Source organism: Gigantopelta aegis, chromosome 13, assembly GCF_016097555.1.
Source record: "Gigantopelta aegis isolate Gae_Host chromosome 13, Gae_host_genome, whole genome shotgun sequence".
In the NCBI taxonomy this organism is placed as follows: domain Eukaryota; kingdom Metazoa; phylum Mollusca; class Gastropoda; order Neomphalida; family Peltospiridae; genus Gigantopelta; species Gigantopelta aegis.
This window is the reverse complement of record NC_054711.1, coordinates 26705164-26732654: the sequence shown is the minus strand read 5'-3', so window position 1 is coordinate 26732654 and position 27491 is coordinate 26705164. Positions and strand designations below refer to the sequence as shown.

Here is a 27491-nt window from a genome sequence, read left to right as displayed (position 1 = left end):
CAATTTGGCGAACGACAGCTTAAACCCTGATTATTATTTAATGAAAATTGAAGATTTGTAAAGATTAGCCAAAAATAACTGATAATTAATACACACTTTGGATAGGAATACTTGCCGTCGATTGAAAATGAAATAACTTTATGAAAGCATCATAGACTCATAAACAATAAACAATGACATGGATCATGTTTGTAGGGTTTTAAAAAAATATTTAAAAAATATTAATTAAGTTCTTCTGAAAATTTTATTTGTGTAATTAAGACTCACTAAGATGTTCCCTATTAGGACTAGCTCTGGCACTCGCCAAATTCCCTATTTAGGCTAATCTTAAACACATCTAGAGAGTTACATTAGTTGTTTTCTTACAATTTGAGATGAGGGAAAATGTAGACCTGTTCAAATTGACATATATTTCATGTTGGAAACTTGGGTCAGTGATGACGTTTTCTGGTTGTAAAGCTGGATGGATTTATAAGAGTTATACACTGGGGCAATTCCACGTGACTCGCATTAAATATTTTGCCCACTTTTCAAACTATATCTTTGTGTATATGCTACAGTTGTGTATTTTAAGATTCCAACTGTTGTATGCATGAACCAGAGATGTGAGAGCTACGTGGAAACACGTAAATGAGCTTTTTCATTTCGTCTCAAAAACAAAAACAAAAACATGATGTTTACTATTGTTGACCACACACGGTTCATTTCCATGTTTTCACGGTTTCAAGTTTATGATGTGTGCCTTATATTATAAGTTATAACCAGTTTAGATTTGTTAGCATTGAATGCAATTTTTGGCAGTTCCAGGGTTTGCAAACAACAATTTTTCTTCAGGGGCCCATAAGCGGCCCCTGGACCCCGCTCCCAGTAAGCTTTTTTTGTTCCAGCCCATCTCAAATCCCTGATGAACGTATTTGCTTAAGTATTAAATGATATCAACAAAAACTAACATGATTATGTAATTAACATTTTAATTACTTCTGTCACGTGACTAGTGTTACACAAAAAGGAAAGTGCCAGAAACTACCATAGCACTCTTCAAAATTCTCCTCAAACTATAAATAACAGGAATGAATTAATACCTTTAATTCATTAATAACTAAATAGGCTATCGGATACGGTAGAAAGTGAATTAAATTTTATTCTATGTATAGGCAAGATATTGCATAATCATCGTGACTCATGTTGCATATTTCCGATGACTAATAAAGTACACTTTAGCTGACAGGTATTATGTATTTCTAATTTTGGTTACGGGACAGTATGTCTTTGACCAAACTTGTTATTAACCCTTCAATGTCTGAATATTAGAAGTAATTTTTTGTGTGAGATTTGGATCTGTGAATTTTAATCAGTTTGTTTTACCATCTTCTAGGAATTGAAAATATAAACCCTGATTCTTGCAACAGTTTTATAGTTTTTCAGGAAGACTCTAATGTCTTGCATACGTGCCACTCCAAATTGAAGCTTATCTGGACAGTTAGAAACCTTGAAACCCAAAATGACCACAGTGATTTACAGTGAAGGCTTTTAAAAAAAAAAAAATTATATATATTATTTTATATAAATTTTATTGTCCCCAGTATATAAAAAGGCAGTGTCAGGGTTGGGGTGCCCTGAGCTCACTGTCTCACAATATTTTTAAAATTTCATATGATATACAGTTTTATATACATACATATAAATGGCAGAATATATACACACGAATAGATAAAATCCATGTATATTGTTGTTGTTGATATTTTGTTTGTTTGGGGGTTTTTTTATAATTTTTTTTTTTAATTATTATTTTCTGGGTCCAAGAAGGGAAAAAAAGAAAGAAAAAGGAGATGTTATGTACGGAATTAGTATTGATACAAGAAAGTATTATAAAAAGATGTGTGAAGGAGTATAAAGTGGGAAGAAGGTATTTTAGAAATAAATATATCTCAATATTTGATAGATTTGATAAATTTTTATGATGTTTGAAATAAATTATACCACTGCTCCCATATTGTCTTGAAATCTTCATAATTACCATTTTTATATAAGATACATTTTTCAGTTTTCAACTTTTCTTTAATTATAGTTTTTAAGGCAGAGAAGTTTAATTTTTGTTTTTGTATTTTCATGGAATAAATATAATATTTTATGTTAATAATTAACCAATTTATTGCATATGTATTTGTTTTTTTAAGCAGACCCAAAATGGCAATATGTTTATCTATAATTATGCACTCTTCTATAGTATTGAATATCCAGTTTGTAATATCTTTCCAGAATTCTTTAACATAGCAACACTCATAAAATAAATGTTCAATTGTCTCTGGCATACGATTACAAAAAGTACATTTATTTGAATTGATATAATGTATTGTATATTATATAGAAATGTGTTAGTAGCGAGAAATCTGTGTAGAATTTTATATTGAAACCAACGTAAAGTTGTATCTTTAACGCATTTAAATGGTATATTGTAAAATATATTTCATTCTGCTGGTGAATAACAAAAACCTTTATTTTTATATTTTAATTGAGACTTTGGAATGGTTTTTGTGTAGCATAACAATTTATATATTTCTCTACATCCCGTTTTGTCTTTAAGAAGTTGTTTTAGCTTGTGGGGGTAGACTGGTTTTCGTTTGTAATTGACTCGTTTATTTCATCATTATGTTTTCCATATATTCCTATGAAACATTTCACTGCATTAATTAAAGAAGCATACTCTAGAAAATTTGTTTTTATATTAAATTTTGCAATAAAACCGCATAGATTTAGAAATCTTCCATCAGTATTAACTAAATCACTAATGAAAGAAACTCCATTTTCTGCATATTTTTTATAAAAAATAGGCTTCTTATTTATTAATATTTTACTATTAAACCAAATGTTTATACCAGCTATATCGTTTTCATTTTCTATTGGTTGTTTACACTGGATGTTTCGCCAGCTATCTAGAACATCTTCCCAAAAAGGGTTAGTCATTTTTTTTTTTTTTAAATTAATAAAATGGTCACCATATATAATTAGTTCTTTGATCGATAAACCTGTAACTGACGAGAAGAGACATGCCAGTTTTGTGTTGTTTAAAAATAACCTTCTTATCCACGTTGACTTTAATGATGTTATAAACGTAGATAATTTAATCATTTTTAACCCCCTGTTTTTATGGTCCTGAATTATAACATCTCTTTTAATTTTGTCAGGTTTATTTTGCCAAATGAATTTGAAAAATCGCTTATTTAACTGTTCAACTAATTGTTCTGACGGGGATGGTAGTGAAATTAACAAATTTGTTATTTTTGGTAATATTAGTGATTTTAACACTGAGTCTGCCTAATGGTGTAAGTTTACGGGCACTCCAAGCTTTTAATACAATTTCCATTTCTTCTATTTTTGGCTCGAAATTATCTTTAATACTATCTTGTAAATCTAAAGAGAAATTAATACCTAATAAAGTAAATTTAATTGAACACCATGCTAACTTCCATCTAGAATGATGAAACACTTCTTTTGAATATCTTTTTCTGCCTATCCATATTATCTTTGACTTTGAATAATTTAGCTTCAGACCAGATATTTTTGCAAAGAAATAGTGTAGTAAGTGTATTATACAGGGAATTTGGGGATCCATCCAAGATAAAGGTAGTGTCGTCGGCATATTGAGAAATCAGGAATTCTTCTCCCTCAATATTTATACCTTTGATTTCTTTATTATTACGTATTAAAACTGCAAGTATTTCCGCACATATTACAAATATGTAAGGAGATAATGGGTCACCCTGCCTACAGCCTCTATTTAATTTAAAACCTTCTGATAAGTGTCCATTTTGTGATGGCTTGCTTATGTTTTTTTTACTAATTTGTTGGGAGTGTAAAATATTTCATCAGATTTAGCAGGCCATTTCCAGTTTTTGGTAGCAGGTATATGCACTTTCCTAAGGACAGTACATGTAACCACATCCTTTGATAAATCAGTTGTGGAGAACTGGCGGGTCGGGAAAGAAAAACCAACGGGGTGGTTGAGTCCTACAACCAAATTTCTTATAATAAGCTCTTTCAACACAAAATGTGTAAGTTAAATTGGCATGTATGCAGGCTTGTCTGTTCCGGTGTATGTACGTACTACAATGGCCTCAGTTATTTACACTACTACGTTGGTCAAAATGTGAAAAGAGTAAACATTGTTTTCCTTAATTTCCCTTTCTTCCAGTTAAACTGTTTACATGGTCAGTGTTTCTGCCAGAAAGAAATTTTGGGTATGGTGCTATAGAATTGAATATTTACAATGTGTGTGCTGAATGCAACCACAGTTGACTGAAAGAAAATGGGTTAATTTTAGGGTTAGCGTTAAGAAAATCATACAGTAATGATAAGAGTTCTTAATCATAAGGTTAACTTAACAAATAAAATCTGCAAACAAAATTGGGTATGGCGCCATTCCCGTTTTACCGTCTAAGTATTAATTACAGTATTCTTTTAGTTGAACTTTGTGTTTGTGGATAATGTTGGATAAAAATCTTTTGTTTCTGCTTAAAGTCGCACACCCTAGTTCCATTCAGCGAAAATAAATTATAATTTGGTTAATCTACAAACCTGTAACACACTTAGATCACGTTTTTATCAAATGGAGTGAAAAAGCAGGTTTTATATCGATAAATACCATGGGAATCCCCATGTCCCAATTGCTTGAAATAATTTTGAAAGTTAGTATTCTGATGTCACCGGTAGATGTCGCTCGAAGCACAATAATGCCTACGTCACGACAAGTTTCACAGAGTGCGCACAGACTTGGGGTGCGTTCTTTTAACCTCTCCTGGACATGTTCCAACTGTTCTGTCCTGGTTGTATCCCGTCTCCAGATATCGTAAGACTTAGCAAAATTATTGGTTTTAAGGGTTTGTAACGTTTTGTATTGAGACACTTACTTGTCTGAACTTTATTGTTACTGAAAATGTTCACGAACTGTGAAGAAAAATCTCACAAATGAACAACAACAAATCGGATGTTGATTGCGCGAACCGTGCACGAGAAAACAAACCAAACCAAAATGATAACGGTCATGTGGTATACCAACATCTGTGATGTTTACACAGGAAGATTCCCTCTAAAAATAGATTGGACCTCGCTTGCGTAACGTTTTTTTCTCAACAGCACGTCTTGTGAAAAAATGCATTTCGTGGTTTTACAAACATCAGGATTACCAAAAAGCACTTCAGGTGAATGGAAATGTGTATTCTAAATAATAAAATGTAAGTAAAGTGCAATTTTATTTGTGAAAAATGGGGTTTAATAGCGAAAAACAACGCCGTAATGGTTAACAAATAGCCGTAACTAGGGTGTGTCCCTTTAATAACGTGGTTTCATAAACAAACATGAAGTGAGATGGATTCTGGGGGAAATTATAGCACTGACCTCTGATAAATCTCTGAAACTAATTTAAAGGCTATCGTGATTACAAATATTAAAAGAAAACCAGAACATTCAGTAAAAACATTGTGACTCATGTTACTCTATCCCTTTTTGTTTTGTGACTGGTGTTAAGATATTCCCATGCCTAATATTGTATCAGAACGAGAGACAGTCCTGTTGTTGTTGTCTTTTTCCTAAGTACTGTTAAGGTGATTTAAATTTGCAAAACACCCGCCTGTTGGCGAGTAGATTATTTTGTCGGAATCAAGCTGTCACTGTAACACATTTTAGTTTACTTTATCCTACAATCACTGTATTCATTGTCAAGATATGATGACTAGATAAATCTCTATATTTTTGGTCACATGACATAAGCCCGACTTGACTCGAGTATTTCAGACTAGATTTTCAATAAACATACTCTTTAAATCATTTGTTTTAATACAGTAAATGCAAGTAAAATTTAGCTTTGCAATAACAATACAAAACTTGTATATTTGTTTGTGAATTGGAATTTAGAAATGCTTTTTAAATGTGACAGAATGTAACTAGCGTCTTACAAAGAATGACGTCATGCATCTTGTGTGACGTCATGCATCTTGTGTGACGTCATACATCTTGTGTGACGTCATAGGCAAAATGCTTCCAAGGTTGACACTACTCAATTTGCTTACACAAAAATGGAATAAATAATGATTTTCCGACTATTCCTGTAGGATTGCAGAATAAAAGAAATAATTGATTACTGTCTAAGATGTCGGCTTTATCCTGCTCAGGTCGAATGGCGAATGCAGCTTGGCAGAGCCTCAGTGCATTCCCCATTCTAACCTTCACACGGCACTTGTTTTTCATTAAAAATACACAAAAATTAATTGAAATAAACATTAATGTAATTTATGTGCTTGCTTTAATAAATGAATGGCAAAAGATATAAAAGGCATATTTTATTAATTAATAATACTTTTTGGGGTGTTTTATACTGCAATTTTAGAATTAATTAGTGAAAAAGGCTTGTTTAATCTCAGGGCAGCATGGTGCTGATTAAGGCAAGATGGTGCTAGACTATTGAGGCATGGTGCTGCACCATGCTAAAACAAGCTAGAGAAAACACTAGTTTAACATGTCAAACATCTACACTGTCTGGGTAACCGTTTAATTTTCGTCAACTGCTGTAGAACAGCTCATAAAGCAGGCATTTCTTTGTCCACCAACATAACTTTATCGAAGACTTTTGTCATCTATAGCATTTTCCATTAGTCTATAGTATAAAAAGTGAACTATTACGAGGTATCTGTCACAATTTTAAAGCTTTTGGTATCTTTCACATGTATTTTCTACAAATATCTAACTATCAGGGTTTCTGCCAGAGGGTATAGTGCCATACCGATTTTTTTTATTTTTTAAGTTAACATTTTGACAAAATTAATGATTCTTATCATTATAGTATGATTTTCTTAACCCTAACTCTAAATATAACCCATTTTCTTTGTTGGGGAGACTGTGGCTGCATTCAATTTCATAGCGCCATACCCAAAAATTTCTTTCTGGCAGAAACACTGACTATGGTTGCCTTAATAATCCGGCTTGTTACTGAAAAGTAGTTTTTGAGTCATAGGTGTGGTGGTAGACAAAAAAAGTAAGCACCAATCAGATTACCGTAAAGTGTATAAAACACAAAGAAAATTTAATTATAACTATTTTGGATAAACAGACAGACAAGACAGGTGGAGACAAAATCCACTTGGACTGGTATGGGACTAATGTAAGATAATAATAATTCCTGTGAAAACTCCTCTGACATTGCAGTTATAAAAAAACTTACCAGTATTGTTAACGGCATGAATAAGATACCAAACCAAACCGGTGTTCTTTTTGTTTATTGCATGTACGCATAATGAAAAAAAAAAAAAACATTTGTTTTTATGTAAACAGTGATGTCTGAAAAAAATAAAAATAATGAATAGTTGCTCATAACTTCTGATTTGCAAACTAAACAAATAACAGAAAGTAGAAATGATCACTTATGACCAATTACAGCTGCAATTGAGGCCAAAATACAGTGAAACCTTACCTAACGACCGACCTGATTCTGCGGCAACGTTTGTTGACCGTATCACCTTTCGTTATACCAATGGAAAAATTTGTTACTTACATTTGTCAGTAATTAAAAACACTTGTGGATTTGCTACCTTCCTTGGAGTGAAAAATATTCAGTGAAATGATAGCTAGCAGTGGCGTAGTGTGGGAGGGGCCACCGGGGCGGGTTTCCCTGGGCGCAAAATTCTGGACTGGTGGAAGGGACTCGGGGAGTGCTAATGGTCCACTGGTTAGGGGGTGCAATACTTGCCTTGCCCAGGCATCGAAATAAGCACTGTCTGGTAACCCATTCACAGGACAATTACCACAAAATATAGCCTGGTAACATAGGTTACCACAAATATATGAAAGTTAGAATTGAATTCCGGTTACTACTACTAAATTTAATGCAAAAACGCGGGCGTTCTGAAATTGTATCGGTGTGCGCGAACATTGTTACGAGAAACGAAATCCGGAAGTAAATTTATCTAAGGGGCGCTGCTTAAACGTGGAAAATTACTTGCAATTGTACAAGTGCGCGCCAACATCGATGCAATTCCTTACGAGAAAATGAAACACGGAAATTACATTGAAATTTTTGTCAAACGAAACACTGTTCTCGACTTTTCTAACATGTGGTAACCTCCCGGTAACCTGAACAACCGTTCTTAAATTAATTCGATGCCTGCTTACCCAGGGGGCTGGCAACCCACACTACGCCACTGGTAGCTAGTTCTTCTAAACTTAGAAAAGTGATGCAGAATACTCAAGATTACATCACTCAAAATAGTGGCCTGCAAAAAAGTTAAAAGCTGTCTATTTTTTAAACCTACATATAGCAGATTCACCTGCTAAAATCACAAAAAACCCCAAGGGAAATGGCATCTAGTTCTTCTTAGCTTACAAAAGTCATGCAGATTACTCTTGCAGGGCTCAAAATAGCGGCCTGCAAAAAGTTAATAGCAGTCACTGTCTATTTCTTAGAATAAAAATTCACCTGCTATTGCTAAAGCCACCAAAAAATCACAGGCCATTTTTCAAGAAACAGATGTATACATACATATCTATATATGTACATTAATCTTATTTGCTATTTAGCTTGTGATTCTGTTCAATAATTTTAATGGTCATTATCTCTTTTTTTGTGGGGAGTGAAAAAATGTTTCCCCTCTTTATAAGTCGACAAGTCATAAAATAATTTTTGGGTGAAAATAAATTGACTTATAGGCGAAGATATACGGTATAGATGACTGCAGTATTTTGTGTGTGTGTTGTGTATGTTGACCTCACTTCACAATCAGCCAAGTGGCTTTATGACTGACTTTTCTCTGGTGGCATGTGTCAAACATCTGTCAATGCAGGACGGTAAACAAATGTCTTGTAGTGAGCCAGTTTTGACAGGTACAGTTAGCCTGGGTGCAGTATAAACAGCTAAGAGAAAAGGAAAGGTGTCTTTAATGACACCCCAGCACATGTGTTTGTTCATTCCCATCTGTTTCCTGTAGATGCTTCATATATTTAATAAAGGATATATTTCATTTTATATCTAATATAAAATGTCATACAAAATGTATATATATATATATATATATATTATATTGATTTTAATGCTGAAGAATATTTTATATAATTTTTTGTGCTTAGGAACAACTATTATTATTTAATATTGTATTGCGATGTGATCTTTAAAACACCTTGTACATCATTATGTCTAATAGTTGTTCATTAAAATGAGGGCTTGTCTTCAGTTTAAAGTAGTAGACCCTAGTTTTAACCATTGAAAATAAACACTTAAGTTTGGTTAATATGTAAACCTGAAACACATTTCTGGGATTTAGATTGCATCAAAGTCGTGGCGATAAATGTGCCCAAAATACATACATAGATAGATATACATAGCTCAGAGCACATCGTGCTTAGACTCGCAATTTGCGGGCAATTCAGTGCCATAGGTTTGAGTCCCAGCAACGGCATGGGACAATTTGTGAGGCAAGAAAAGATTTAATTATCCCGTGCCAGTGCGTTAATATCTTATGTATGCAGCGAACATTTTGTTTTCAGAATCTTGATTAGTGACATTTCTAATTAACTGAAAATTAATTAACAACTACTGTTTAATGTTTTAAAATTGTATAGCTATTTCTGAAACTTGTGTAGCGAATTGCGATGTGATACTGAACAAAATGTTCACTGGTATGTAACAGTCAACCTCGACATACATACAATATATAGATATACATACATACATACATACATACATACATACATACATACATACATACATATATATATATATATACCCAAAGTAATCTGATCAAATTGAGTACAAACATGCCGAATTCAAAATATTTCACCTCAAAATAACTTGAAAAGCATTTCTGAATATTGACAACTCTACAACAACTGCTAATAATAGTACTGAACTAAAACGACCTTCCTGGGATCAGAAAAGATAAGTCTTCGGTGTTCCCAAATTAGTGAGATGTAAAACCCTACTTTGGATTAAGTTTCAAGAGAGTTAAAAAAAGAGTTAAACGAAAAGAGTCTGTGACACTGAAGTGGATAATTTAAACAACAAAATCTGAAGTAATGTCTGATTTTGACAAAAAAATGTCTCTAATACACTGTAGTGTTTAAAAACTAGGGTCTGTCACTTTGTTCCTTTCCTTGTATTGGTGTTCTCGCTGCTCCATTCAAGCTCCTTTACCGGCCTCGGTGGCGTCGTGGCAGGCCATCGGTCTACAGGCTGGTAGGTACTGGGTTCGGATCCCAGTCGAGGCATGGAATTTTTAATCCAGATACCGACTCCAAACCCTGAATGAGTGCTCCGCAAGGCTCAATGGGTAGGTGTAAACCACTTGCACCGACCAATGATCCATAACTGGTTCAACAAAGGCCATGGTTTGTGCTATCCTGCCTGTGGGAAGCGCAAATAAAAGATCCCTTGCTGCCTGTCGTAAAAGAGTAGCCTATGTGGCGACAGCGGGTTTCCTCTAAAAAAAATCTGTGTGGTCCTTAACCATATGTCTGACGCCATATAACCGTAAATAAAATGTGTTGAGTGCGTCGTTAAATAAAACACTTTTTTTTTTTTTTTTTCAAGCTCCTTTAATTTTCACCCAGCGAGAACACTGTTGTATGTACATACTTATATATGCAGCCAACATTTTGTTTTTAAAATCTTGATTTGCGATATTTCTAGTCATTTGAAAATTGATTAGCAGCTACTGTTTAACATTTGAAAATTTGTATAGCGATTTATAAAACTTGCATAGCGATTTGCGACGTGATACTGAACAAAATGTTCTGATATGCTATTCCATTCGAGTTCACAAGGGTTGTCTTATAAACCTGATAATACACGACTTTAGAATTTATAATGGTAGTCTGTAGAACAATCGTCACTTTACAAGAAAAAAACTGTACCAAAAAGAAAATGTGAGATAATAACTGCCATTCTGTTTGTTCGTAGTCGACTAACTAGTAAGTTCTTCCATTTAGTGCAATAATTTGAGGCCTAGTTAAATTTTGTAGGGGCCAGTAAAAACAAATTCTTTACTGATGCAGATGGCCACATTAACTTTAAAGTGAAGTTTCAACCTTGATATTTGTATTTTATTAATTCACTACCCCAGGTATTGTAAGATGATGAAAGTCACAAAACCTCACTTGGCGGTGCACCCTGAACATATATATTTCAGTGTTCAGGCCTCTATAATGCAGGAACTGTTTTGTTTGTGTATTCAGTGTGCGAGATTAAAAATTTGGGGCAGTATCCCAGTTGGATACTAACATCTCTAAATCTGGTATCCCACATTTAGTATCTCTCTTCAATGAAATTCATAAATAACATCGTAACAAACTTGGACGACACTGTTCTTGTTCCCAGTCTCTTGCAACGCCGCTATTGCTCCAGTGTAACATTATACTGGGTATAAGTTGGGGAAATCTCCTTACGGCATAGCATTAGACTGGGTACGAGCTCGAAAATACTGTTACTTAACTTCACCAGTAAATGATGACTTTCATTGTTTAGCGAAAAATAAAAACGCTGGATTAAAAAACAAAAACAACATATCGTATCAAGGTGGGATACTGGGTTCTTGAAGTCTGGTATCCAAAATTAAATTCTTGTATCCCCAGGATATCAGGATACCGTTAATCTCGAACACTGACATTGTTTATGCAGACTTTTATTTGGGATTTAACTGATTTACTGTTATTGTAAAATGTACTGAATTTTTTTAATTTAACCCATGTTCATGTTTTAACTTTTACAAGTTTTGAGTGTATAGAACTTAGAAGCCTGATGTTTCAATACATTTTCTGTTTATTTACACTCGCAACAATAAATAAAATTTACACAAGTTCTGTTCTATAATGACAAAATGCATGTACCTTTAGGTACCAAAGAATTAAATAAAAAAAAAAAAATCATGATTATATGGGTTAACTACAGGTAGTTACAGATTATATAAAACCTTTATTTGTGTTCTTAAACTATTACATGATTATTTTTGAAAGGTCCCTTCATGGAAGTGTGACATTTTGTAAATGAACCAACAATAGCCTATGTTAGATGAATGGTGCATTCAGCATGTCACAGGCTGGCACAAGTGATATATTGTGGCAGGGTCGTTTGGTATCAGTGGCTGACGTCACCTTCATACCACAGCCATTTACAATACATGCAGAGCGGCCATGCACACCCTAGACTGGATCTTCGGCTATTGGGACTGTAATTTGCTCACTTTCTCTACTGAGTTGAGGGCAATCACCAAGGTTGTCATTGGGCATTGTAAAATATGTTTAACTATTATATCTTTTAGTTGTTAGGCAATGTAAAATATTTTCAGCTAGTTGTTTTTATACCATATATTAGTTAGGGGCCGTCCATAATTTTCAGCATTTTCACAAGTTTACAAAGAGTACACTTTTGACCATCCCCCTCCTAAAAGTGTACATCTCCAAATGAAAAATGTTGATCGACATTTTTCATTTTCAAAAAAAAAGTACGCTGGCCCCTTGACACACACACACACACACACACACACACACACACACACCCCTGCGTACAGTTTGCACACTCGTGAAAATGTTGAAAATTATGGACGGCCCCTTATTGGGCAATGTAAAATAGTTTTAGTAATTAGCTAAATTATATCTTTTAGTAATTGGCCAATGTAAAAATATTTTCACCTGTTACATCTTTTATTTATCAGGCAATGTTAAAATATTTTTACCTTATTACATGTTTCAGTAATGGGGAAATGTAAAATATTTTCAGCTATTACATCTTATAGGTTTCATATCTTTTAGTTATTGAGCAGTGTAAAATATTTTCAGCGATTAGCAATTACAACTTTTAGTTTTTGGGAAATTTAAAATATTTTTAGTTGTTACATCTTTAGTTACTAAGCAATGTTAACCTGTTTCAGCTATTACATATTTTATGTATTAAGCAGTGTGATGTATTTTAAGCTGTTGCCTCCATCACATTCATCACATGATTTAGTGGCGTTCATAATTATCACATGCGGATTAAGACATGCAATTTTAGGGATTAAAGTGATTAATCACTTTACGGATTAAAGTGTAAAAAGTTTTTGAAACTTTCAGTTAAATTTGTGAAAATGTACCATTGAACACAGGATAAGAATTAAAAAGAAAGAAATGATTTATTTAACGACGCACTCGACACATTTTATTTATGGTTATACGACGTCAAACATGGTTACGGACCACACAGATCATGAGAGAGGAAACCTGCTGTCGCCACATCATGGGCTACTCTTTTTGATTAGCAGCAAGGGATCTTTAATATGTACCATCCCACAGACAGGGTAATACATACCACAACCTTTCATATACCAGTCGTGATGCACTGCCTAGAACGAGAAATATCCCAATGGTCCAACCGACGGGGATCGATCCCAGACCGACCGCGCATCGAGCGAGCACTGTAACTTAAAACCCCATAATCCCAGTACTAAAACATCCATGACAATCACTGTGTTCCAATTTGTACTGTATTAGATTAACTGGCTGCTCTTCATTACAGTAATTTTTGTAGGTCTTATAATCAGAATGTATGTAGAGATAGCTTGCCAATTATCTCAACACATTGGTGTCAGTGTTCACATAAAAAGACACCTGCTGGGGAAAGCTGCTTGCTCTGGTCTGTTTTGACATCTGACATGCTGGTGTTTCCCTGAGCTGTTGATCTATAAATAGACCTGCCACTACCCCAAACTTCTGTCCTGTATCTTGACACTAATGGCAGGCTTCGTGCTTCACTGGACTCATTATTACCACCACCTCCAGTAAGCCTGCATCTGATTGGCTCTCTTCCTCAGACATTGAGTACTGAGGCTTGGTATGACTTTTCTCTGCTGGCAAAAGACAAAGAGAACATCTCAGATTTTGAGCAATCAATTACCAAAATCATGTGTGAGCGTTTATCAGTTAAACCATGTGTCATGTGTCAGTGTTTGTTACCTGTATATATGGTAGTTGTCATTAGTAGTAACCTCGAAGTGTATTCTATGCTTACTACTTGTCCTGGGTAGTTTTTATTGTTTTAAATTGCAAGGTATGAAGAGCAGGGCTCTCAATTTTAACCAGTTAATTATTCTCATTATGCATATTGTCCAGCGATCCTACTTTTCCTTCTTTTTGGTCTATGTCCTATTTTTCCTACTTTTTCTTGAAAATACCTCTTTTTTTTTTTCTACTTTTTCCTACTTTTTTTACTGGTACATTAACAAGGAAGTACAGAATTACTTTTGTGATACAGATGCACCTTATAATTTATAGTGATTTCCCTAGAAATTTGGCACGGCATTATAGACCAAACACTTGGGGCATTTTGACCATTTTCGGGGCACTTGTTTTTCATTAAAAATACACAAAAATCAATTGAAATAAACTAATATAATTTGTGTGCTTGCTTTAATAAATGAATGGCAAAAGATATAAAAGGCATATTTGATTAATTAATAATACCTTTTTGGGTGTTTTATAAAGGCAATTTTAGAATTAATTAGTGAAAAAGGCTTGTTTAATCTCAGGGCAGTATGGTGCTGATTAAGGCAAGATGGCGCTAGACTATTGAGGCATGGTGCTGCACCATGCTAAAACAAGCTAGAGAAAACATTAATCTATGCCAAAAAAAGACCGATTTAAATTTTTTTTTAAATAAAAAATTAGTCTGTATTTAAAAGAGTTGGCTGCATACAAAGGAGAGCGTGTATTATAGCTGGTATATCAATTGGGTAATACATGTAGGCTTTTGCATAAATAAAATTTCGCATATGATCAGCAATGTTTTACGTACTAAGTTTATCATTATTTTATTTTTCAGATTTGATCTGTCATTGATGTCTTAAGTCATGAGTAGCTACCAACTGAACAATTCAGCCGGTCCTGCTAGGACCAGTGAGTATTTTTTACCATTACTTTTATCGTTAATTTTAGAAAATATTATACAAGTTAGTATGTCGTACTGATTTTACGAAACGAGTGTCAGGATTTGTTTTTATTGCTAGAGTGAGAGCGAGGGAAATATATGGATCCTGACACTAGTTCCGTAATTTTAATCAGTACGACTCGCACTAATAATCTCTTTATTATCTATATTATCATTTTTTGAATGAATAACCAGGGCCGTCTCAAAATGTTTCAACCACAACTAGGAAACAAGAAAATGACATCGTATTTCACATGCACAGTCTGACATAGGACTTGGGAAGCAACATCATGTTATGACTTCGCTGCCCAAAATTGCGTCAAATATTACACGTTTTTCATAAGATTTTTTATTAACTTGGTTATGTTGAACTATGTGGATAATAAATTATAATACAGTACATGACACAACTAACTATAAGTCAACTAGCAACTCATAGCTTTTTTAAAGTCTGTAATTATCATTTATACAGATATTTTTGTGCTTATATCAAACTAAGGTTTAAGCACGCTGTCCTGGGTACTAGAGCTGGCCGGTATTGAAATTTGAGGTTCGGTATCGATATCGGTATTTTTGGGGTGATTTACCTCGGTATCGGTACGGTATTCGGTATTGACACGATACCGATATCGAGGGTATAGCCTGTGTTAAGGCTCACCCGCTAATTTCATCTAAATACAATTAAATTCTATACACAAGGCTCTCGTCTGATTTATACCAACCCATTTTGCGTTCGTCAGATATATTATTAGTGGTTTCCGGGAAATATTTTTCAATACCGAAATTTCGGTATTTTGAATTTTGCTCGGTACGGTAAATCGGTATTGACATAATACCGATACCGAACGGTATATACGGTATACCGCCCAGCTCTACTGGGTACACACCTCAGCTATCTGGACTCTGTCCAGAACAATGGGTTAGTGAGAGAGAAGTCTGTGTGGTTGTCTTACATATATCCATTGAGTTGTTAAACTCACATTGGGTGGGAACCGGTACCTACCAGCCTTATGTCCAATGTATACAACATAATAAGCCATCTATTCCTTTATTGGTGACTTGTGGACTGTAGCCACAGCTCACAAACCGTCAGAAATAGATATGGTGCATCATTCAACAGTCCGATGCCATATAACCGTAAATAAAATGTGTTGAGTGCATTGTTAAATAAAACATTTCCTTCCTTCCTCATTCAACAGGGGGGGGGGGGATGTAGCCCAGTGGTAAAGCGTTTGCTTGATGCGCAGTTGGTTTGGGATCGATCCCAGTCAGTGGGCCCATTGGGCTATTTCTCGTTCTAGCCAGTGCACCACAACTGGTATATTAAAGGCCGTGGTATGTGCTCCTGTCTGGGATAGTGCATATAAAAGATCCTGTGCTGCATTAGGAAAAATGTAGCGGGTTTCCTCTAATGACTACGTGTCAAAATTACCAAATGTTTGACATCCAACAGCTGCTGATTAATTAATGAATGTGCTCCAGTATATGTAACAGGGCTAGCTCTGGGTGAGCAAAACATTTCGCCAAATTATCTATTAAGCTTCATAAATTGAAAAACTCAGAGTAACTTTTCAACAAAATAACAATAAATACATTAAATTTTTCTGTGAAATTAAAATAAAATTTGCCAATTGTTTTAAAAATTCACAATTGGCAAATTTGGCGAGTGGCAGGGCTAGCCCTTTATAATTATATAAAAGGAATATCTCCATTCAGATTGGGAACGTGTTAGTCCAGAATTAGGAATAAAAAATGACAGCCTTTTGTCAATGGTGGATAATGATGCAGATTATCGGTGTCTAGAAACACGGATGATAAAACCCTGCCCCATCCAACTGCTTATCAGTATTTAACATTTCAAAATAAAACTTGAAAACCCATTCGATATCTGTTGTTGCAAACAGATAACAACTGATGATCAATTTGATGATGACATTTTAACGGATTCCCATCACTAAGTAGTTTGTCCAGCACAGTGTAATGATATTTCTTCACTTGATTTTAATTTCAATCCCTGCAGTGGTTCAGAATAAATATTGATAGATTTTTGGAATCCTTTGTATAGTTTATTTAAGAAGTTATTTATGAGTGTTTACCCCAGCAGTGGTGTCAGTGTGAATGGTAACATTACACTGGCACTGTAATGCCTGGTGTGTTTGTGTTTGTGTATGTGTATGTGTGTGCTTGATTCATCGGTGTTGTGTAATTTAATGAAGATCTATGCACATACCAGTTGGCATTTATCTGATAACTAATCCAGACAAAAAGAATATACAGCCTTGTTTTGGGTCAGGGGTTTCGAGCTCCACTGGCAGTCTTGACATTTATATACATACTTGAGTGCCCACAAGCCTTGCTTATTTAGACACATGTACATGCATACATTCTGCTTGTATGTATGAAGTCAACTTGTTCAGTTCCTAGTTACAATTTTCATTTAATAGCTGTAAAATACATGTTTTCAAGTGTGTGTGTGACAACAACTTGGATTAAATTTTCATGTGCCTGCATGTAAGTAAGCTAAACTTGTATAAATTTTCTGTTTGTCTGTCGATAGTTACGATGGTAGTGCTCCCACCTATTTAGCTTAGTTGGTTGAGTGGTCACTTGAGGTGCTTGCGTCGCAGAATCAACCCACCTTGGTGGATCTATTCGACAGATTTTTTTTTTCCTTATTCCAACCAGTGCACAACAACTGGTCAAAGGCTATGGTATGTCCTGTGTAAAGTGCTTATAAAAGATCAGGGTTTAAGCTGGACTTAAAACATTATTAGCAATTTGGCTAATTTGACCCAGAAATCTGTAGCCAAATTTAGGTTTCAATTAGCCCCAAAAATTATGACAAAATTAAGCCTCTTTTTAAATTAGTTTATTGCTATTGCTAGGAGTTGTATTGACAGTACATTGTTAAATATTCAGCAAAAATAAAAATAAACAGTTAAATAGTTTAATCAGCGTTTTAACGATCCTTTATGATATACCCGGTAAGCGGTATTCCATGAACAGTCGATCGAGACATGTATGCTTTTTCCCACACGCAAGAAATCACGTGACATCGGCCACATGGAGGAAGCGAAAAGAAGCGAGCTATTCCGATTTAACAAAAATAAAGCCAGTTACGGAATCCGACGCAAGTGGCTCAAAACAAGCATGCACAAATTAGATGTACAAATAACAAATAGTGAGACTAATGTTGCATTTGTGTTTACTCGGAAGTTGTTATTTCCGACTTGTAAACATATTTCCAACCTGTATGCGTTTTAATGTATTAACAAATACTCCTCAAAAACAAATAGCAGGATATAATGAAACAGGATTTTCGAATTAACTTTTTTGAGATTTAATAATGAAATATTTTCGCAAAATTCAATATTAATTCACATTTGGCGATTTAGTGAATGACAACTTAAACCCTGAAAGATCCCTTGCTTCATTAATTTAAGAAAATGTTTTGATAACAATGTGCTCTAGTGGTGTCATAAAACTAAACTTTAACTCCTTTCCTCTTTTAACAATGGATTATAGATTGACTGTCGTACCTTGGTCTTGAAAAAAAAAGAATACAAAAAAAGTTTTGTTTAATGACACCACTAGAGCACATTGATTTATTAATCATCGGCTATTGGATGTCAAACATTTGGTAATTTTGAGTCTCGGAGAGGAAGCCTACTACATTTTTTCATTGGTACCAAGGGACCTTTTATATGCACCATCCCACAGACAGGATAGCACATACCACAGCCTTTGATATACCAGTTGTGGTGCATTGGCTGGAACAAGAAATAGCTCAATGGGCCCACCGATGAGGATCGATCCCAGACTGACCGCACATCAAGCAAACACTTTACGACAGGGGTACGTTCCACCCCTCTCCCCCTTAATCTTGAAGACCCATTCTGCAGTTCTGCTGGATCATTGGAACATAGATTGCTCCCCCTTTTTCTGCCCCTAGTTTGAACAAGAAAGTGCTGATTTGCTAAAGCATTAGATCATGGCGGGGTACGTAATAAAAACAGGACATAGAATTGATCCCCGTTGGTGGCCCATTGGACTATTTCTCGTCACAGCCAATGCACCACAACTGGTATATCAAAGGCCGTGGTATGTGCTATCCTGTCTGGGATGGTGTATATAAAAGATCCCTTGCTGCTAATCTGAAAGAGTAGCCTATGAAGTGGCGACAGTGGGTTTCCTCTTAATATCTGTGTGGTCCTTAACCATATGTCTGACGCCATATAACGGTAATTAAAATGTGTTGAGTGGGTCGTTAAATAACACATTTCTTTCATTTGCCATTCTCATGCCTGTGTACCAGCCCTGTTCATTACAACCGATTTGGTTGCATATATGACCATTTTTTTCATTTGGTGACTAAAACATTTCATACTATCTATATAAAAATACAAGTAGGCGTCATGTGGCTCCTAGATGGAAAGGTTAACGTAGAGGGCTGTGTGCTGTACTGTCAAGAGTGTTATACACATTTACATGGATTGTTGATGTTGATGTCACAGAATAAAGTTGGCATGTTCAGAATATTGATTCCACATTGACACCTAGTTCTAGGTAAAGAGCTTTTAAAATACATAACAATTTCTACGTTTTCATGAACATATATTTGAGTCGGGCCATTCTAAAATGAACAATTGTATTTTATACCTTGGGGCTCTATATCATTTATATTTTATTATAATTGTATTTTATACCTTGGTCTTTTCTCTTCCATTGTGATAAATTCTGCAAAAGCCTTCACCACAGATTTCACTCAATATTATGGGGTTTTTTTAGTTTTGTTTGTTTAACATCACTAGAGCACATTGATTGACTAATTATCGGCTATTGGATATCGAACAATACATTTTTTCCATTAGCAGTATTCCATTCAGGGTATAACAAACAAAAAAAAGTTTTGTAAATTCCACTAGCCCACCAAGATAAAGCACAGCCCAAATTTCTGATCAATTTACAACAAACTTTATATAAGGCTGAAAAAGTATGTTTCAAGGAACCCATCCCCTAATAGCTATAGTACCTAAAAAAAAAAAAAACCTACGGCTGACCCTTTTTCTTCTCTTTTATTGATGTACATGAATATATTTTATTTTTCAATTTTTTTTATTTTTTTTTAGTATTATTTAGTGAAAATTTATGTTGACCTATAGAGGTGAATGAAGTTTCAAAAATAAATTAATATATATTTTTTTTACAACTGCATGACCTACCCCATGTTTGATCCTAAACCATTGTCCCGTTTTCGCTTTTGTTCCCTAGCGGCTAGTAGATTTGTCGAACTATGTAATTTTATAATTTTTACATTGATTTTGAATATTATCGTATACCTTTGTTTGACACCCAATATTTGATGTGTTTTGTGCTGGGGTCTCATTAAACATTCATCCATTTATTCATTCATTCCATTATGTTCCATCTTGTTTTTTAAAACCTGTCTTATATTAACGATCCAGTATAAAAATGATTGTAAACTGATGGCGAGTGTAGTGTATTCTCTGTTGTGATTGGTTGCTTACATTCTGTTTCCAGGATCAAATAAAAATAACAGGAAAGATAATGACGTCATTAATAATGTTTGTTTTTTTGTTTTTCTCACTTAGTGAATCCTAACAGCGGTATGGACCTTGGCGACATGCCGATGGAGTCTAAACAACAGCAAACAATGATGTGGCAACAGAGTCAGTACATGACAGATTCAGGCATTCACTCGGGCGCTACCACACGGGTAAGAACACAGGGTCAGGAAACAAGGAACAGAATCAGTTATAAGTGGGGTGGTGGGGGTGATGCATGGAAATTTTGCTCAGTATTATCTTGTGATACACTACACAAGTTTCAGAGATTGCTACACAATTTTAAAACACGAGCAGTAGTTGCTAATTAATTTCCAGTTGACCAGAAATGTTGTGGGAGAGAACGAATTGATGTGTATTGCATTTATACTACTCAAAAGAATTTAAGGGTCAGACGATATTTTCGACATTATTTTCTGAATGTTAATTATATCAGCTAGATCATAATGTCACGCATGGTATTGTTCCATTTTGACGAAAGTGGGTCTAAGCAACCCATAAATGAATTAAAATCCACTGTCATTGACACTTGTCGACTAGTTCTAATGGCGAAAAAATGTTTACATTTGCACGTAAATTGGGCGAAGGCGAAAGGTCTACTAAGTGCCCATAACTTGCTTTTTCACAAAGCGCTTCATTTGCACGCTTTGCATGTGTATTCCATGTTCACAATGCTGAATTTCCGTATAATTGGAGCTTGCATTCGTGTATGGTGCACACTCCAAATTCGACAATGGTACGACGTCGACTGACTATCGAAGATCGAGGAAGGGCTATTACTTGGCTTCAGGATGGCAATACGCAAAGAAATGTTGCTCTGAGACTTGGTGTCAGTCAGAGTGTCGTTGGCCGACTGTGGCAACGGTACCAAGCAACGAATTCTGTTCGAAATCGTCCACGTTCGGGAAGACCCCGAAGCACTACAAATAGAGAGGACCGCTACATCACCAATATGGCTCTACGTCAACGTACAACCACTGCACGCCGATTACGTGACAATCTGCGGACTGCGACTGGAACTCGAGTGTCTGATCAAACCATACGCAATCGTCTGAGAGCCAATAATCTACGCTGCCGTCGCCAGGCTGTTCGACCACCACTCCTACCACATCACAGAACGGCCAGACGTCACTGGTGCACACTTCATTTGCGGTGGCAACGTGTTCAGTGGGGTCGAGTGATGTTCACTGATGAGTCCAGGTTTAGTCTCCAGTTCAACGACGGTCGGGTTCGTGTCTACAGACGTCCTGGGGAGCGCTTCGCTGACATTAACGTTAGACAACGTCACCGGTTCGGTGGTGGCAGCGTCATGGTGTGGGGCGGCATCTCTATCCACCACAGGACCCCCCTCTATGTGGTGGATGGCAATCTGAATGGAATCCGCTATCTGAATGAGATTATCCGGCCGTTGGTTCTCCCAGGCCTTCAGCAGATTGGCGGCGGGGCAGTTCTGCAGGATGACAATGCCAGACCCCACCGCGCCAGGGTGGTAACGGACTTTCTCAGACAAGGTATCGCCAGGATGGATTGACCAGCATATTCACCTGACTTGGCCCCAATAGAGCACGCCTGGGACGAATTAGGCAGGAGAGTTCGGGATAACCATGCCCCTCCGGCCAACCTTCATGATCTGGGTCAACTTCTTATGGCAGAGTGGCAGGCCATTCCCCAAGAGTTCTTCAGACGTCTGATCAACAGCATGAGGCAACGATGTGTCGAGTGTATTCGCACCAGGGGTGGATTCACACACTATTAAACGAATGTTCTAATGTGTAAAATCCATTTTTGACAACCTTCAACTTTGACAGCATGTCATGTGACTTCCTTGTATACAGTGACGTTTATTTGTGTTTTTTTGTAAATATGGAACAATAAATTAAATTTTTGGTGTAGTTTACATCATCAATCTAATACACTCTGAAACTTATTTGGTTATAAATTTTTGACCCTTAAATTCTTTTGAGTAGTATATTATTGACAGTTGTCATGAGTGTCATAAGTAGCTTTGTAGGAGATGTGAATCTCTGGCGACTAACATATTTCGTATCAGATGGTTTAATGGCTGCGAAAAACGGTCTACTAAAGTTTACATCGGAATGGTTTAAGACTAAAAGCAATGAAACATTAACTTAGACAAAGTCTCTGGAGCTGCCTGTCAAGGGTTTTAGCGATGCAAAATTAAAAGATTCATACAATAAAATGAACTAATTTAATGGAATGTATTTGCTACTTTTAACAATTAGAATTATAGATATATTCACACAGATTTCTAGTGAATTTGAATTCTCCACATGTATCAGTATTTAAAATTTCATAAAATCTGCCTCCCCTTCCCCCTAAAAAAACAACAAAATCCCAACCTCACATAGACCTTTATCACAGCTCTATTTTTCTCATATCGTTTCATTAAAAAAGACAGTTGTACAACTACTAATCAATACTACATGTCTATTATTTAGTTATTTATTTATTTATTAATTTAATTTATTTACTTTTCACTATCATTTATATCAGTATATGGTATTTATGAAGTTAAAAAAATTCTTCGTTTATCTTATCTTATTTATTTCTTTATATTTCTTTCTTTCCTTTCTTTTCTTTCTTTCTTTTCTTTTCTTTTCTTTTCTTTTCTTTCTTTCTTTTATTTACTCTTCACTATATTTTATATCAGACATGTACAATTTCATTTGAAATATCTGGTATTTATGAAGTTTTAAATATACATGTATTTATTTTATTATTATTATAATTAATTTTTTTAATTATTATTTACTTTTATTCTTGTATTTACTTTTCACAATCATTTATATGAGACACATATAACTTCATTTGAAATATCTGGTTCTTACGGAGTTTCAAAAAATATATACGAGGTTATTTCTGTATCGTCAATATCATGTTATGAATATGAATAGAAAATGAATTATTCGAGCCTCTGCCGAGCATAATACATTGTTTATTCCTAATATATTATATTGATAATACCGAAAAATATGAGGGTAATAATCTATCATATAATCTCAGACTAATTATTTTGGCTTAAATTCAGGTTTGGCGTGTTTACTTTTGTTGATTGTCAGTTGTCTAAGGCATGGTACTTAATGTTTGTTTCCAACATTCAAACGAAGTACCTTTTGACTGCGCATAATAAACCCTCTTGTGTTTATAATAAAGGGACCATCCTGAGTTTGTAACCATATTATCAAGTTGTCGGCTAGTTTAAAGGGACATTCCCGAGTTTTCTGCAATCTTTAAGATATTATCGACTAACAAACCCTTTTTAACGATTGCAATTACATATCAAATATATTTTTTGGCATAAAATATTAGTGGCTGTATAATTAAACATGTTTCTGATCGTTCTAATATCCGTACTAGGTTAAATTTCATTTTATTTCCTGAAATATTGTTTTTTCGTACATACGAAATTATTTGATGACAAAGTCCAGTTCGGGCTTCTTAGAAATATTAAGACAACCAGAAACACATTGAATATACAGACGCTGATATTCTAAACAAGAAAATATATTTAATATGTAAGTTTAATCGTAGAAATATTTTATTAGTCGGAAACATCTTACAATGCAGCAAACTCAGGAATGTCCCTTTAATCTCTTATAAATAAAACTTACATATTATATAAATCCGGTTTAAAATATGGCTTGTGCCCCTCCCCATTAGACTGTCCTTCCACTACAGATTGTGCCCCCGACCCCACCCGTAAGTCCAGATATTATTCATACGGGCACGATTCTAATGTTTTATAGTAGCTCAAATTTCATATGTATCATTTAATTTTTCCTCCAAATACTGGACAAAATTTTAAATAATTGTATGAAATAAAATCCCGACAAAAATCAAGAATGTATTTATCCGTGGGCAATTGCAGGATTTACATTGTAAAGTGTAATGTTTTTTCAGGCCCCGTCTATGAGCAGCAAAGGAGGCTTTGCGGAGGAGCTGGAGGATGAAAGCATGGACCCCTCCAAGATGATGTTTGACTGGGGACCAGGAGGATTCGGGGAGGGATACAGCCAAGAGCAAGTTGATGGTACCCTTATAGATTTGTTTATTTTTATAGTTTTCATTCAGCAGTGTATGAAATAAGCACTTGTCCGTTTGTGAAAATCTGTTTGGACAAGCAAAATGTGCTTCAGTGGTTGTCAAGTGAACAAGTAAAAATGTTAGTGCAGTTTCATTTTGAGCAGTCACAATCATCATCCTGGTACTTGAATAAAAGAAAGAAATAGATTTCTAGATGTATTTGTCCGGTGGCCTAGTAAAAGATTTTGCTTATTTCTATAACTGTTCAGGTTGCCAAGGGTTACCTTTTTTTTTTTTTTTTAAGTCAAGAAAGTCGAGCATGGTACTTATTAAACTAAAACTACAAAACTTAAAGTAACAACATTTATACATTTGATCTTTTATACTACACTTGTGAGGAAATAAAAATGTGTAATACTCTTGTAGTTTGTTCACAATCTATTTACAGGTTTTGAATTAGTTTATATTTCTGGACTAGGCCATCTTTTTCTTTTTAATATTCCTAACTGTCGTTCGAAGTCTCGAGAACAATCTATAAACCAAGCTTTTAAAATGGTGTTGAAACGTATGGGCTTATCTGTGAAAAACATGCATCAAATTAAACATAGTGCCTGGTTACAGGTTCCCACAAAATAGGTGCCTAGTAACCTAGTAACTAGGGTGTGGCAATATACTTGACTGTACTGTGCACCGAAGAGCTATTTATATCGTATTTGCATTCATATTCGTATTCGTCACTAGCTGAACTGAATACACGAATACATATGTCATGCTAACTGTACAATTTATATGTTTAATTCACACTTACCAAAAACGCAATACTGATTCAGTTGTTTTGATAATGTCTGAATTGGTCTTGTACTAGATCAACCAATCCTTTTTTATTCAACCCATTGGACTGATACCCTGCTACGCTTAGTTAAAAAAAATCTAGTATGATACGCTAATGACGTAATTGGACGTAATCTTGGAATACAATAAGGGCCTAATTAAAAACTGAATTCATCATTTCTGTGGCTTTTAATTTTTTTTTATTCCAACATATAAAAGTATAATTTGCGGATTAAGAACCATTGTAAAACAGTTATAGTAAGATGTATTCAATAACAGACATGTAGTTTTATTGTAGGCCGAACCCAGTGTTGTGTACTGTAAAACCTTCAAGGCACTGTTCTTTAGTTACGTTACGCTTGCATGCCGTGAATATAGAAAATTGCATGTGAACGTATGCCAGTTAGGAATAGAGTAATTTTAATTTTAACTTATAATATCATATTATCATTCAAATTTAGTATTGATCACATCGCATTACAGTTAATTTTGGCTTTATTGCATTTCGATGCTGTTTTAAAAACAAAATTCTGGTCATTCATAATACTGTTCAAATCGCCCGACTTACTTGACAAAATTCGTTACATTTCGGGTATGTCCGTATCCCTAAACCAAAGACAAGCGTTATCTATGCTAAAAATAGCATGACTCAGTCTTTTGCTGTTACTATGACATAGATATTTGGTGTTATTTGGCGTTTTCTTTTGCTACGCTCAGCTTGTCATGAATGCTACTCTCACTTGTGGCTAAGGGTTGGCAGCTTTGTTAATGGTACATGTATCTACTGGTACGGGCCACTTCATTTGCCCTTTTGTAATTGACGCACCGACTAATGTGAGAGCCCCCCTCTAGGAATCTGGCCTTTAATATTATAAGGAACAAACACTAGGGCTACCAGGTAAACTCTACATATATATCTGAAAATTGGCTCAAACTAACTTTCTTCCTGTGAATCCTGCAACATCTATAGGTAATTATCAATCACTACAGTGAAATAGTGTTTTACCATAACAGACACAGATTCATCAAGATATTCCATAATGTGGCAGTTCAACATCAATAATATGATCTCTTCCTTTAAATTCTTATAAGTGGCTTTGCCGAAACCCTCCTATCCCAATCATGGTTTATCTTAAGTTAACTTTTTGACAGAATTAATTACTCTTATCATTACTGTATGCTTTTCTTAACACTAACCCTAAACTTAACTCATTTTGTTTCTGGGGGAGCCCCCACCCATACCCTGGTTGCATTCAACTCCATTGTGCCATACACAAAAATGTATTTGTAGCAGAAATACTGCCCCTATCCTACCAGCAACTAATTTTTTCAATATACAGTGAAACCTCTCAAAACAGGACCCTGTGTAAACCGGAATTCCCCGGACACTTTGCACGGTACATTTTTAAAATTTGATATAGAACTTAACCCCTCTAAACAGGATACCTCTTAATATTGGACATTTTACTTGGACCCTGGGTGTCCGGTTTAGAGGGGTTTCACTGTAGGTAGCAGCTCTATAAACGCATCTTCTTTACTGTTTTCTTAAACAGTGTAATTCATCTCTAATATAATGATCAGATTATTATTAAAAATGTAAAACATAACATTTTGTGCAAAGGCTGCAATAGCCAATGAAATTTACCAGTTGCCTTCTTATTTTGACGTCTGGTGTAAGATTTTGTAAAAGAAGGTTGAGGATACACTGACTGGATTATTAGTAATATAAGTATGAGTGAGTGTAAACAGGCAATATTATTTAAGTGATATTTGCCACTGAAAAAAAGTGGGTGGTGCTAACCTAAATATCCACCCCTGAGAACAAAATACTTAACTGTTCTACTAAAAACATGATCAACAGTCACTAAAAACAAAATGAAGTAAAACAAATAAAAATGTATTTGTGATAGGATGCTTACAAGCTGATGTTCAGTTTCTCAAATCAGACATGTAACACACGCAACAAATTTATGTAACACACGAAACAATATATTTTAATGATTTGGAAAACGTGTGTTTGAATAATGAGATTATTATTTTCTGATAAATATTAACTTACATTTTGGTGATTAAAAGTAACCTACAAAATTTTATTA

The 27491-nt window shown here is 34.9% G+C and overlaps 1 protein-coding gene across 1 annotated transcript in view; it reads left to right on the top strand.

Moving 5' to 3' along the window:
• LOC121387430 (catenin beta-like) overlaps positions 1-27491 on the top strand; it is a 57405-nt gene that overhangs the window by 8580 nt on the left and 21334 nt on the right. Inside the window, exons 2-4 of the mRNA XM_041518541.1 lie at positions 14831-14904; positions 20548-20672; positions 24442-24571. Coding sequence (XP_041374475.1) covers positions 14859-14904; positions 20548-20672; positions 24442-24571 — 301 coding nt within the window. The 5' untranslated portion in view covers positions 14831-14858. The remainder of the gene's footprint in view (positions 1-14830; positions 14905-20547; positions 20673-24441; positions 24572-27491) is intronic.